At 29.1% G+C, this 15,537-nt stretch overlaps 1 protein-coding gene across 1 annotated transcript in view; it reads left to right on the plus strand.

The window, feature by feature from the left end:
• LOC122523013 (probable serine/threonine-protein kinase DDB_G0267686) overlaps positions 1–14,796 on the plus strand; it is a 37,965-nt gene extending 23,169 nt beyond the window's left edge. The window contains exons 2-3 of the mRNA XM_043644529.1: positions 4,822–5,050; positions 14,147–14,796. Coding sequence (XP_043500464.1) covers positions 4,822–5,050; positions 14,147–14,384 — 467 coding nt within the window. The 3' untranslated portion in view covers positions 14,385–14,796. The remainder of the gene's footprint in view (positions 1–4,821; positions 5,051–14,146) is intronic.
• The last annotated feature ends 741 nt before the right edge of the window (positions 14,797–15,537 follow it).

The raw sequence follows: 15,537 nt of genomic DNA on the forward strand, positions 1-15,537 counted from the left end.
CGAATTCTACGCGTTGGTTGGATTTATTTCTGGAATTTGTCGGGAGAGAAAACGGGTATCAAATATTACAGGGGGATGAAGGGTAAAGAAGGAAGAAGGGTGAACGGTGTCAAGGGGGTGATTGAAAGAGGGCTCGAATAATTCGAGGAGGGCAGAGGGTGGAAGGGGGATAAAGGGGGGAGGGTAATGTTCATCCGATGGCCGTTTACCCTTTAACGATGATTCCTGTTGGTGGTTACGGGTTAAGTTGCAAAGAAAGTTGGAGGAGGGGGTGGAACGAGATAAAAGAGGGTGGGAGGGAAAAAGAGGTAGGAGGAGGAGGAGGAGGAGGTGTAGGAGGAGGAGTTGTTATGCGTCAAATTTAATTTTCCAAGAAATTTTCAGCATCGTACAGCTTTTCCTCTCTTCCTTTATTTCTTTCCGTTGCTCGTTATCGGTCTTGTTAATCTCGAAATTGCATTTCCATTATCCCACCTGCTTGAATACAGATCTATATCGACGTCGATCATACGAAAATAATCGGTCATAAGCGAGACAGCTAATAGTGTTTGAAGAAGAGAAATTGACGAGTAGAGAAGAATATACCAGAAACGTGTTATATATATGTGTGTGTGTGTGTGTGTGTATAGATTAGAAATAGATGGTAAATTTGAAATAGTAAAATGAGAATTCGCTTTATAGTGTCACTTTGGAAAATCTATTTATCGTGTATATATCGCAGTTTATTATTTATTAATAATCTAACGGTGATTATTTATACATCGATACGATTCCTATGTATTCTAATAATTATTTATCATTAACGAATTTTCGCGTTACAATGTTTTAATAAAAATATACATACGAATTCGTTTCGTGATAATTTTCAATCATTTATAATAGTTGAAAAGAATTTGTTGAACGAATTAATATAAAATCTTCATATTTAGATGATAGAAATAATAATAATATAAATAATATAAAATTGAATAAAATCTCGAAATGTATTGTCTTAATCTTAATCATTAATAATAATTTAGTAATAATAACGATAACTCGTACATTTTTAAAAAATGAATGTCTTCGATATTGTAAAGACTATTTTATCATGGGATCCCATAAAGTGTCTAGACCAGTCTGAACTCTTCGGAAGAGACATCGTTTATTTCTCGTGCCTATCTCGAAATATATGTGCCTACTTAACAAAGTTGTAGTAATACTGGTATATATATATATTTTACTTATATATTACACGTGTACATATAAGTATCATATAACGAAGCATATTTGAACGGTCTCAAGAGGAGACACATTCGTATCTTCGTATAGTAACTTCTCTCTTATGGTTTAGAAGTGTTCAACTATGTGAAGCTGTAAAAGGTACTCGATGCACGCGATCGAGAAGATCGTGATGATCAAAAAAGAAGAAGAAGAAAAAAATAGTATCGAAGTAATGAGAGACTTCGTGCCGAAGGAAAATGTATTTCCTTTTTATCGAGTACTCGTATTAAACGTATGAGTAGAAAAGAGATAGAAGATATCTTAAAATATAAGTTCAACTAAATGATTCTTTGTATTCTACGATTTCAAGGAAGGTCGTTATTACTCGATCGGTATACTTAAGTATAATACTTTTGTTTTTTAATATTTTATTATCTACATTTTTATCCGTTTTTCTATATGATCGATTTTTGAAGACTTTTCAATATTATTCTTTATAATTAATAATAATAATAATAATAATAATATGTTAGTATTTTAATCAGGATTGGTTATTAATATTGATCACATACTCGATTATTTTGAAAATAGTTTTTGATTAGTATTTTATAAAATATTGTATAATCAATATATTTGTGTTGTGTAATTAATATAATAATTTGTTAATATTTTAAATTGTGCGTCAGGATGGGTTAAGATTATACATTGATACGATGTACACTTTTTAATATTAATTATGATCGTTTAATTATTAAGAATCTGTATCTGAATTAAATGTGAATAAATTCGAACATTCGCGTACCATTACCACTTATTGAAGATAAGCTGTTTAATGATCTCGATAATGAGGTGCGTACATTTACGCATGTATACGTCGATAAAAAAAAAAGAAAAAAGATACATAAAATCGTTTTCTATGGAAAAAGAAAAAAAAACAAAAAGATATTGTTTTAACTTTAGCAGAAGTTAATATTACTTCGAGTCACGCGATGATACTTAAAATCAAATTGACAAAATAAAATATTCTCAATGGATAATCTCAGCACACATCGGTGTTATTAGAAAATTCTTAACACGATAATTTCTCATTATTTGTATTAAGTATTAATTCGAGTATCTGACTCTATATCGAACACCTACCTAATCGAATTGATTAGCAAATAGACATAGTAGTATATTTTCTACTTCTCTTCAGTTTATCGAATTTACTTTATCGAATTTTACAGTATATTTTTTTTTTCTTTTTCTTTCTTGAACGTACGATTAACGTTAACGTCGTATTTTCATAAGTTTCGTTTCGTTTCGTTTAATTGACCTAATCGTAAGAAATAATAATTTTCTAAAGATATATTAGACAATAGACATTTTAAATATTATTTTTTTGAATATTTTCATGCACATAGAACGCATTAATAAATATTATTCTTACGTTGTAAAATAATTTTGTAATAAAAAGAAACATAATATAATTTTTCATCTTACTTTATTCGAGATAAAAAAATCAAAATAATTTAATTAGCATTGACACAACATCGGAGGGGGGTGAAATATTATTATATTTCATTCGAATTTGTATGGAACAAATAAAAAGAAGAAAAATAAAATTTTCCGTTTAACGTAACGCATAAATCGTAGAAGAGAAGAAAAAATAAAAAAGATAAAAATGAAAAATGATTTTTCTTTCAAGTTTTCTCGTTTCATTCGTAGAGATTTAAAATAAAAAGATCCGAGTCTCTTACACTCGACGGAGATACCATAACAGAAAGAAGAAAGAAAATAATAGACCATGGAAGGCCACCGCAAAGTCGTTCTCTTCGTGAACATCTTTGTCCTCGTAAATACGTGACTAAAGATACTACTGACGATGATTGTCAGGTGCTACTCGAACTCAACGGATGGCTTAACTCTTGCGGTTTCGTAGCCTTTGCGGAATATTTTATTCTATCTTTATCTTTATCTATATCTATCCATCTATCCATCTATGCTTTTCTTGTTAAGTTCAATATTTTCCTAACTTAATAATTAAACATATATATATATTTTTTATTTATTATTTATATTTTTATTATTTTATATTATTATATATATATATTTTATATATTTATTATTTTATATTATTATATATTATTTATATTTTTATTATTTTATATATATAAAACAATAATTACAAATTTATAAAATATAGATAAAATATAAAATAATATATAATTAATATAAAATTTTGGTTTATAAAATTTTGATAATAAAAATAAAATATAAAATATATTATAAGACGTATATATATCTTATAAAATATAGATAATAAGAATAATTTTTCTTATTTTTTTTTTTTACATGTGTATACAATTTAATAACCAATTTCATCTAATAATATAATAATTCTAACATATATATGACATGATATTAAATATAATCGAATAAGTATATTAACAATGATATTTTATTTCTCGTTAGATAATTCAAACAAAAATGTTGTATTATAATAATCGTTAATGGTTTAGATATCGATTTATCGAGACTGTTTGAACAGAGAAGAAAAAGAAAATGAAGAAACAAGACAAAATGAAATGAAATGAAATGAAATCAAATAAAAAAAGTATAGGTTCGATCGCAAACGATTTATTCGCAATTGGTGCTCCTCGTGTAACGAGATTAAATATATATATATATATATATTTTTTTTTTCAAACTAACTCGATGGACTATTTAAAGAGGATGATAAACAGGATCTCGTGCTAAGCGGAACTGATATCATACATAGTTGATGCATATAATATATTGGCTATTTTCGATATAATAGTGCGTGCGATAATTACCTCGGATAGGTGGCATTTCGATAACGAGTAAGCAAACGAGTTTTCTTACTTGCAATTTACACGGTTACTTTCCCATGTAAGTGCACCGATAAAAACTTTATTTTCGATATTATTCCTGCTTGTGTACATTTTATAACGATTTCTTATGTTAGCGTAGCGTAATGGAACTGGTGCAAACGATATCGGATTAACGGTTATTTTATTAATGTATTTACGGCAAATCAAACGTACACCTGTTAGCAAATACATATATGTCAGATTCCACGAACTCGAACGATCTTGATAATAATCGTTTACGATTATTGATTTTCATTCTTAAGATATAATTAAATAATAATCAAATCTAAATAGAGAAAAGTGATTTTTCAGAGATTTTCTTCGAATGAAATAAATGAAAAATCAACTAACACGTTTGATTGTTAATACAAATTCTTAAAGAATTACGTTTATCCGAAATGAAATATAACTTGGTTAAAAAAATAATAAAATATTATAAATTAGTATAAGTTTTTTTTTCTAATATATTTTCTATTTAATTGAAATTAATTTTCTTTAGAAAGTTTTTCCTTATATTTTATATATTATACTAAATAACATTGAATTCATTTTCCAAAATGATTATTTTCTAAGAAAATAAATAAATGAATATGAGGTTGTTTATTCAATTTGAAATTTTATTTCTATTTTAATTAATATACGTAATATACGTGGAGACAAAAAATAACTAAACGCAGAGTAAGGACAAACAACACTCGAAGGGTTCTTATCGATGTTCTTTTTTTTATTTCTGTTGCATCGAAAGCAGTAGCTGGAGCATTTCCAAGAAGAATCGGTCATCCCTATCAAAACAGGACCCCGCCAAAGAGAAAGAAACCAAGAACGAGCTTCACAAGGATACAGATCGCTGAATTGGAGAAACGTTTTCATAAACAGAAGTATCTCGCGTCAGCTGAAAGAGCAGCATTAGCCAAGTCCTTGAAGATGACGGATGCTCAAGTTAAAACGTGGTTCCAAAATAGGCGGACGAAATGGAGGTAAGTTCCTGTGAATTTTTATTATTACATCACAGTGATACATTTTGTTTATATTTTTATTCGATTTTTCACTATCCGTGAACTACACCTTTCCCCCATTTCATTTCATTTCATTTTTCATTCCTTTTCAACGAAAATAAATACAATTTTATTACAAACTTTTACGACTACTCTGATTAAAATTAATCAAATATTAAACATTGATTTATACACGTATTTGATTGAAAGTATATATGTACGTTTAGTATTGTCTAAAATTATTAAAAATGTTCGCATTTTGATTAAATACTTTGATACTGTTCCAACAACTTTCCGTAAATCTAAATTAAATCAAAAACACTATCGTCTTTTACATAAATAAAAATTAATATTTTTTTTCCACGATGATTAAATTTATATCATCCATTAAGCAAATCGAATAAATCTGTTATCGATTAATCTGATCGTGTAATCGTAAATAAAACATCAGATAAAATCGTACAAATGTATTAGACACGTATTCATATTCATACATATTAATATCATTTAAAACGATTGAATTTAACTAACCTTGCCTTGAGATCGAATTCGAGAGGAAAAAATAAAATATCGATGGAAATGGTAGAATTGGGAAAGGAAAATCCGTGTTTGTTTCCCTTTGGTGCCATCTTTATCGGAATTTTAATAGCAACTGAGAACGAACGGTTTTATTTTAAGCGAGAAAGAAAAGGTAGATCTACATTTCTTTCATTTCTTTTTTTTTTAAATACATACATACATACATCAGTGCATACATACATATACATACATATATATATATACATTTCACAAGAGTACATTGGGAGTCGAACTGTATGGAGTCTCTTCAAGATAAGGAAGGACGAAAACACGTCATTTAGATAAAAGGGGCCCCGTTCGTGGCGCGGTCTTTCGATAATACAACTCAGGGGCGTCTCGACGGCGAGACGAGCAAGGCGACATTCTCCACCATCACCATCAGAGGAACCATCACCATCACCATCACCACCAGCATCACCTCTTATTCTTTACACTCCTTTCTTCCACAACTCACCTGCCAACTGGCAGAGAAATTTCTAAAAGCCGTGTGCCGATCTTTCTACCTCATTTTGGGCCCCCCCCCTCTTCTACGAAAAACTTATATGTATGTGCGTGTGTGTGTGTGTGACTGTACGTACGTAAAGGTTTGACCGAGGGAGGATGATGAGGATTCGAGTGATAACAAGAAACGAGACAACGTAGTTGAAAGAATTACTAATTCTTTTTTTACTTTTTTTTTTTTTGAAAATTGACCTTACGTATAGGACTACGTTCTTTCTTTATTTTTTTTTCTTTTACTCTTGCCCGTAAAAAAATTCACCACGAAAAGACTTATAAGTGTGATAAGATATTTGACGAATTCAATGTTTTAATAATGAAATATTTTCGTTAACACGTCAATTCGTGTTATTCGAAAATCAATGATTCATTCTTAACACATATTATCTTCTATTAAACGAACAAATAATACAAAAGAACTATTTAAGATAATATTTAAGATGTTACGTATGAAACGTATGAAACAAGATATAAAAATAGGATTTGTTGTTTAAAAGAAGAATAAAAGAACAACGTATCAGTAAAAGAAGAAGAAGAAGAAGAAAAAAAAGAATGAGGGTATTTTGAAAAGAATGGATTCCTCCCGTTCTCCGGTGCCTCCCCCTCCATCAGAGGAGGGTGGTGAATCCGTGTTACGAATCGAGTTCAAAGTCTCGGTGGTAGTCCGAGGAGGCGAGCAGCAGCTGCGTTTAAAGTAACAAGATGACTGTAGGCAGAGACGAGATAACTCGGTCTCAATAATTCAGCTACCTAACAGCTTAGCCTTGTCCCGTACATAATGTAGTCCGCACCCTCCCGTCGCGTTCTCTCATCTACCACCACCACCACCACCACCACCACCAGCAGCAACAGTATCAGTACCACCAGTACTACTACTACCACCAAAACACTAGGAGAGAATATAGAAGCAGTATTACTACCACCACCACCACCACCACCACTACCAATATCAACGTTAGTAACATCAGCAAGAGGAGTGTAGAAGCGTTACCACCCCCTGCTTTGACTGCCAACCACCTAGTCGTCCCCGTCTCTCCATCAACTCCAAGAGGGGTGCAGCAAACCCACCCTCCTCTCTCTCTCTCTCTCTCTCACTCTTTAAATCCTCCCACTCTCATTCCCCTTCTTCAATCTCTCTTTCTAACAACAGCCGACGGTTCTTCCCTCTCAGCACACTAACTTCTTGGCTTTTAAACTGTCAAACGACTCGAGAATCCTTGACGCTTGAAAATCGGACTTCGATATCTCCTAGTATTCCCCCACCCCCACCCCCACCCCCTACTTCTCCTTCTTCTTCTCTCTTACTTTCTCTTACTCTTTATATCTATTTCTATCCTTCTCGATGACTATATCCATCTATCTATCTATTTCACTCACTAGGTACACCTTCGATTCGACTACGTTTAAAGATTCATCGAGTTCTGTGTACTAGCACGCCTACTCTAACTACTCCAGGAACACGATCACCCAAGTTCCTGTCGGTTATATATATATATATACGTGGTATCTATTACCTATTGAATACTATAGATATCGTATACTATCTGCCTATGTTAGATGAGACACACGTATTTTCTATCTTTCACAACCGGTTTTCAAATTTATCTTATGCAGTGTTCGTGCGAAAATCCATTGAAACCATCGAGACGGAAAACCACCAAAGCACACGCATCTTGGGATGATGATGATGACGATGATGATGATGATCGAACACGGAAAATGATTTGTAACTTCGATGTAATATGAGATAGATATATATATATTATATTATTTATGAATATTTTATCCGATCATTCAGTCAATATATAAATACGATGTGTCCTCTTTCCAGATAACGATTTTATCTTTAACCAGAAGTACTTTTCTTTCTGATACTTTGCCCTTTTTTTTCGTATATATTTCTTGTTTCGTTTGTTAATATATTATAAATCGAGAAGTAGATCACATTTTCAAGATTTAACGGAGCAATCGTTTCGAGATATAACAGCAGTTAGAAAGATCTTTACTATAGATCGTAATATCTTATAATATTTATAACGGTATTTTCTAGATGATTTGGTTTTTTTTTTTTTCTTTTATGGATCGTAAGACAATCGACCCGTAATAATATTTCGAATAGTTTTTCTTCGATATAAGGAAATTTCGAGATTATTTGAACACAGTTGATTTGAAATATAAAAATTTTCTTATTACTTTTTTGGAAACAAATATATTATCTATGTAAATTCAATTATATATAAGTTAAGCATTTAATTATTTATGTTAATATCTTTAAAAATTTATTAAATAATTATTTGACAACAAATATATCCATCTTGTTTGTGTATTATATTTTTAATCAATTTTAATATTCATTAAATCATAGAAAGAAAAGCAAATTATTTTCAATGTGTGTATTCGTATTAGAAAAAAAAAAAAAAAAAGAAAACATAAAGATAAAGTAACTAAGTTGAATTAGTGTTACCAATCGATCATTCTCAATCGATCGAGACGCGTCAAACGATCACTGTTTGAAGAAAGCTTTTTGATACAAACCGAACAAACAAGTCAAACTACTTCATCCGAAAGATATTTATTTAATTCTTTTTTCTTTTCTTTTTTTTTTTAAATACTCGTCGACTCGTTATCATAACTAGAACGACAAGTTCTTAAACTTTGTTCGCGTGTTAGTTAGTTCACGTGTTTGTGTATAAGACGATTAGTTCTTAGAATAAGCAACAAGATGAAATCAAAATGATTTCCATTCCAGTTTTGGTTGATCTGTGATGTATTCTAAGAGATTATTTTCATTGACATTTATTTATCATCTACCTGCTCTGTGTGCTGTGTTCAAAGAAATTGATGTTGTTCTACATATGTATTAATCGAAATTTTAATTAAACACGTCGTCGGATTCCTTTTGACAAAACGGAAGAATGATTTTTATTTCATCGAGATATTGATATTATATATCAAAGAACGTTGGATAGAAAATAATACGTCATTTCCGACGGGGAAGGAAGTTGATCATACTGATCGTACGCATGATCGACGACGGAACGTTAATACCCTCGAATTTTTTTCTATTTTGTTCTTCTTTTTTTTAAGATGAAACAAAAGTAAAGATCTCGTCATGCTTTTTCGAACAAATCTCTTGCGGTCGAATATCGGATGTGTTCGTAAGTTTTTATTTAATATTTCTTCGGTTTCAACAACACAAAATCTGTCGTTTTTATTATCCAACGTAAATTGCTAATCTCAAGAGTTTTGATATTGTCGGAAAGAATTTTACGATTATTTGTTTTATATTTCATGATTTTTAAATATTATTTCTTTCTTTTTTTTCTAAAATAAAATTATATATATAATAAAAATTATATCATAATAATTAAAAAAATAATTATGATTACCTAAATTCTATATTACTAATAATAATATATAATATATAATTTAGTAATATATATTTAATCTTATAATAATAAGAACAACAACAACAATCAACAATGACAATTGGATATTTTCTTTCTTTTTTTTCTAAAATAAAATATATAATATAATTATCAATAATTAAAAAATATAAAAATGATTACCTAAATTCTATATTATAATAATATATAATAATATATAGTAATATATTTAATATAATTAAGAACATAACAACAATCAACAATGACAATTGGATATTTTCTTTCTTTTTTTCTAAAATAAAATATATATATAATATATATATCATAATAAAATAAATAATAATGATTACCTAAATTCTATATTACATAATAATAATAATATAATATAATAATATAGTAATATATATTTAATCTTATAATATATAAGAACAATAACAACAATCAACAATGACAATTGGATATTTTCTTTCTTTTTTTCTAAAATAAAATATATATAAATAAATATATCATAATTAAAATAAATATAATAATGATTACCTAAATTCTATATTACATAATAAATATATATAATAAATAGTAATATATATTTAATCTTATAATAAATAGAAACAATAACAACAATCAACAATGACAATTGGATATTTTCTTCCTTTTTTTGCTAAAATAAAATTATATATATATAATATAATTATATCATAATAATTAAAATAAATATAATAATGATTACCTAAATTCTATATTACATAATAATAATATAATAATAATTATAGTAATATATTTAATCTAATAATAATATAAGAACAATAACAACAATCAACAATGACAATTGGATATTTTCTTTTTTTTTTCTAAAATAAAATTATATATAATATATATATCATACTATTAAAATAAATATAAAAATGATTACCTAAATTCTATATTACATAATAATAATATAATATATAATTATAGTAATATATATTTAATCTTATAATATAAGAACAATAACAACAATCAACAATGACAATTGGATATTTTCTTTCTTTTTTTTCTAAAAACATATTAATATAATATAATTATATCATAATAATTAAAATAAATATAACTATGATTACCTAAATTCTATATTACATAATAATATTATAGTAATATATATTTAATCTTATAATAATATAAGAACAATAACAACAATCAACAATGACAATTGGATATTTTCTTTCTTTTTTTTCTAAAATAAAATTATATATATAATATAATTATATCATAATAATTAAAATAAATATAACTATGATTACCTAAATTCTATATTACATAATAATAATATAATATAATAATTATAGTAATATATATTTAATCTTATAATACAAAATAATAACAACAATCAACAATGACAATTGGATATAACGTAATAGAAATAAGTAATAGAAAAAAAAAGAAAAGTACTTTTGAAAATTTATTCGATGTGAAAATTTCAAATGAGAAAATCGCGTTTCAACTATGTTTCCGTAACAATGAGAATAATGCGTCCCAGGTTGCAGGAAAATACGGTTGTATTATCATGAGAGCAAATGGGGCGAGTTCGTTAGCAATGTCTGTGTTTGTGTCTGTGTTTGTGTCTGTGTTTGATCACACACTCAAGCATTTCTACACACGTTGGGGGCTGCAAAATGTAATCGGCACGGCGCCCTCAATTATTAATTGCTAACCGCGTTAATTACTTGCACGGGCGTAGGCGTTAGCTGTCACTGGTGCAACGGCGTAACCGCAATGGATTTGCCGATCTCTACGATCTAATTCGCGTTAATCATAGCCCAACTCATCTTCAATTTGATAATAAAACCCATCTCTATGGTTTAATAGAAATACGTTATGCGTTAATCAAAATTTCAATATAATTATATAATTAAATATAATAATAAGTTATATACCGCGTTAATCAATTTGTTCGTCATTTATTTTTATTTTTTAATTTTTTTATTTTTTATTTCTTTTTTTTTGTCCAATTATACGCGTCGATATTTAATTAATATTTTAAACGAGATCGATAAATAAATTTAATATCGAACTGTCATCCTCTCTCTCTCTCTCTTTCTCTAAATTCGATTTTATTCATTTATTTATTTATTTATAAGATAATGATTCGTATTCGTACATTAATCGAATCAACGCGAAAGATTAATATAGATTCTTATCGATTAAAAAATGATTAACTTTCGTGATGCAAATCATTTTGAATATAATTAAATATATGTATATAAAAAACGTTTGTACCATTTCTTGAGTTTCTCTTTGTGTCATCAATCTTCTTATTATATATCGATTAAAAATAACAGAAATTTTGTTCTTGATTGTAGTATATTTTATTATACGATTAAATTATCATTCTTTTTATTTTTTTTGCAATAATTTCAATAAAATGATCGTTTAGATTTGTATATTATTCGAATATGTTTCGAAGAACAGAAAAATAATAAAAATGAGTGAACGACTGACTTTCTCGAAATGAGAAATTCGTGATATAGAAAGTAGAGTCAATTATTACGACATCGCGTGAGAGAAAAAGAGATTTGGGGATCTCGTTACTTCTTCTCATCTAATCGGAAAAGATCACAGGAAGTTGGATGCGACGGACAGTGTCAGGGTATAGACGAACTAAAAGAAACGAAAATAAAAACGAAACGAAACGAAACATAACGACTCAAAGGAAAAAAAAAAGAAAGAAAGAAAAAAAAGGTAGGATCAAAAAAGAGATAGATAGATAATTTGTGATCACGGGTTAGGTAGAATCACGTTATAATATGCGAGAAGACAGGTAGGACAAGGAGCCACCGGTCTTTAGTGATTAACGCACGCATCTCGCAACAAGAATCTCGAAAAAAAAGAATCTTAGGGACTTGAATCGTTTCAAAAAAAAAATAAAGAGAACTATTCTGAGAAAAATATTACCCTTTGTTTTGTTGTTTTCTATGATATTATTATTTATCAAATTTCTATGCGAAGTGGTAAATCTCGTTTTCTATATGATTGTCTTATTTTTGAAATTATTTCTTTCGTATATTCATCTAATTGTATTATAGATAAAACGCTAATCTTATTTTCCATATAATAATATAATAATAATACATACAACTACCACCAAGTATCTCTAAAGGGAACTTAGAAAAAAACAAATGACCTATCGTGTTTTTATAATATATATATATTATATTTTTTTTATGTACCTTAAATTGCATTAAAAAATTATATACGATATAAATAAAAGAGAATAATAATATATAATATTTGAATTTATTTACTTTTATATTTGGTTTACAATATTAAATAATATTTATCAAAGGAAGATGTAAAAAGTGAGAGATAGGTTTGGAAAATCTAACGGTGGAAAATTCTTTGAAACGTTAAATTAGATTATGCGAAATATCAAGTGAAAAAAGGGAATGGGAGATATAGTTTGGAAAAAAAAAAAAAGGATCGGCATCTTCGGATAAGAACAAAGGTACAAGGAAACCGTTTAATTACCAAAGACCGGAGATTAACTCTAATGGAACGACTGTGTTTTCTCTTGGCTCGTGTACAACTCGGTCCCTGATTGGCTACGTTATCTTACCTGGCGCCTACCGGACGGGATAACTTTCGAGTTTAATTGTTGGCGATCCTTTATCAGTAGCTCTCTTGAAACTACAAGAGGAGGACGGATCTTGCCGATAAGGATGCTTGCTTGGCCAAAATGGATTGGTATTTTGTCCTGTTGGCAGCAGGTTACTGTAAAACACTTCAGGTAAAACCGGTCAGGGATTTTAAATCAATAATCTATAATAAATTAACAAACACCAAGCTCTTTATCATAATTTATTTGATGATCGATATCTTTCCAACATCTTCGATTAATATTTTATGAAGTAATATACCAATATTTGTTGTTGTTGTTGTTCTAATATAAATAATAATTAATTCATTTTATTTATTAGATTAATATTTTATTAAAAATATCGAAATTTTCTACATATTGATTTAACATTGGATCCACTTATTGTATATCGAATTTTTATTACAAAATAATTGTCATATTTATTCGAAATACTGACCAACCAAAAATAAATCTTAATTTTTAATGATTTATTATATTGAACGGAAAAACACGATAGGTCATTTGTTTTTTTCTAAGTTCCCTTTAGAGATACTTGGTGGTAGTTGTATGTAAGGGGTCTGTCGAAGTTACCAACAAACCGGCCATTTTGTGGCTTCTTAATAGATCCAATGCTAGAAAACAGACACCACCACCACCACCCTCGTTATAACCCTCGAGACTAAACTAGACGAGCGTGTAGTGACAGTAGCAACGAATCAAATTAACTTTATTACGTTTGTGTCCTGTTAGCCGAATCAACTAACCAACCAACGATCGTTGCTCTTTCCCTTCTTTTCGTCGTGTTTGTATCCTTTCTATTCAACTTCATCCCATATAAAACACACAAACAAAATACTTGAAAAGATCTCAAACGATTATAATAATATAACACCACTTTCGAACTATTTGTATGATTATAAAATAATATCGTTGTTAAACGTTCATTGAAAAAAAGAAATAAAATGTATTTCGTTAAAATGACGTTAGTAATGATTTAATTTTCAGGAGACAAACAGCGGAAGAAAGGGAAGCGGAGAGACAAGCAGCTAATCGATTGATGCTGTCACTGCAAGCAGAGGCTCTCAATAAAGTAGCTTACCCAACTACAGTGTCGAGTCATCCAGCTGGTAATACGGTACCCGGTTTGGACAGGCAACAACCACCAACGGCGTTGACGCATCCAGTGGGCCAGTGGGCCTCGCCTTATGGGCCCCCTCAGCCTCTTGCCGAACCGATTTGCTGAACCGTGCCGATTCTAGTGAATCGGGGGACACTCGTCCGGTGGTCTTAAACAACCAAACAACCAACAACTACGACTACGTTTATCGTCTTTCTCGCCACGATTATTCGCTTCTTCGAACTTTTTCATTCGTTCGATTAACGGAGATACAATTTTTTAGTTGGAAGGTATATTATAAATACAAAAAAAAATAAAAAGATAACATTTTTATTCGGATAAGGTTTTTCACCATGGACGACGACGGTTTAAATTGTTTTTGTTTTTTTTATACGCTCGTTTTCTTTCTTTCTAGTTGGTTCGCAGAAATCTACTTTATCGATCGAGTTATTTCTTTACTTTTGTCCAGCCATTTTGAATTAAATGATTCTACGAAAAATTCTGAGATAGGTACTTATATTTATTTATCGTATGAAATGATTATTTTGTATTTCGAATAATATACTTTTTATTCTCTTGTTATATGGAATTTATTGAATTTTCGTTAAAATTTTACAAAGGAGAACGAACGTTTGACGAAGAATAATAATACGTGACGAATAATACGAGAAGAAACATTCCTAACGGCTTTAACTTATTAATTTATATCTGTATATTATCGTGACGGGGTTAGCGCGATTATATTATTTACAAGAACAAAATATCGCGTAATTTTCTTAACGCTTTTTGTCATGGAAAAATTCTATTTACAGATAAAATAATTGATCCGACCGTAACGATCCTAACCTTAAAATGATTCATTATATCGGCTTATTCGATACTATTAAACAAAAGAATAATAGAAAAGGAAATAAAGAACGAAATAAACAAAGAAAGAAAAAGAAACAGAAAAAGAGAGTTATAGTTTTCGATTCGAAGGACAGAAAAAAGAAATTCGAATTGTCGATCTTGACGATGATCTCGGCGTTGATTGGATGAAATAGATGGGAGATTAATTTTTCATCCATTTTATCTTACTTTTCTCTCTCTCTCTCTCTCTCTCTCTCTCTCTCTTTCTCTTAATTATTTGTATGAGAAAGAGAAAGAAAATAATGAAATAGTAACACGAAATAATCGAAAAGGTCGACATATCTGGTGTATATATTAGTATTGTAGATGTAATTACGAATTTACTCTTGTACGATAGAAGAAAATTTCTTCATTATGAATGAATGAATAA

The sequence above is a fragment of the Polistes fuscatus genome, unplaced genomic scaffold (genome assembly GCF_010416935.1).
Source record: "Polistes fuscatus isolate 324 unplaced genomic scaffold, CU_Pfus_HIC Scaffold6, whole genome shotgun sequence".
NCBI classification, from domain to species: domain Eukaryota; kingdom Metazoa; phylum Arthropoda; class Insecta; order Hymenoptera; family Vespidae; genus Polistes; species Polistes fuscatus.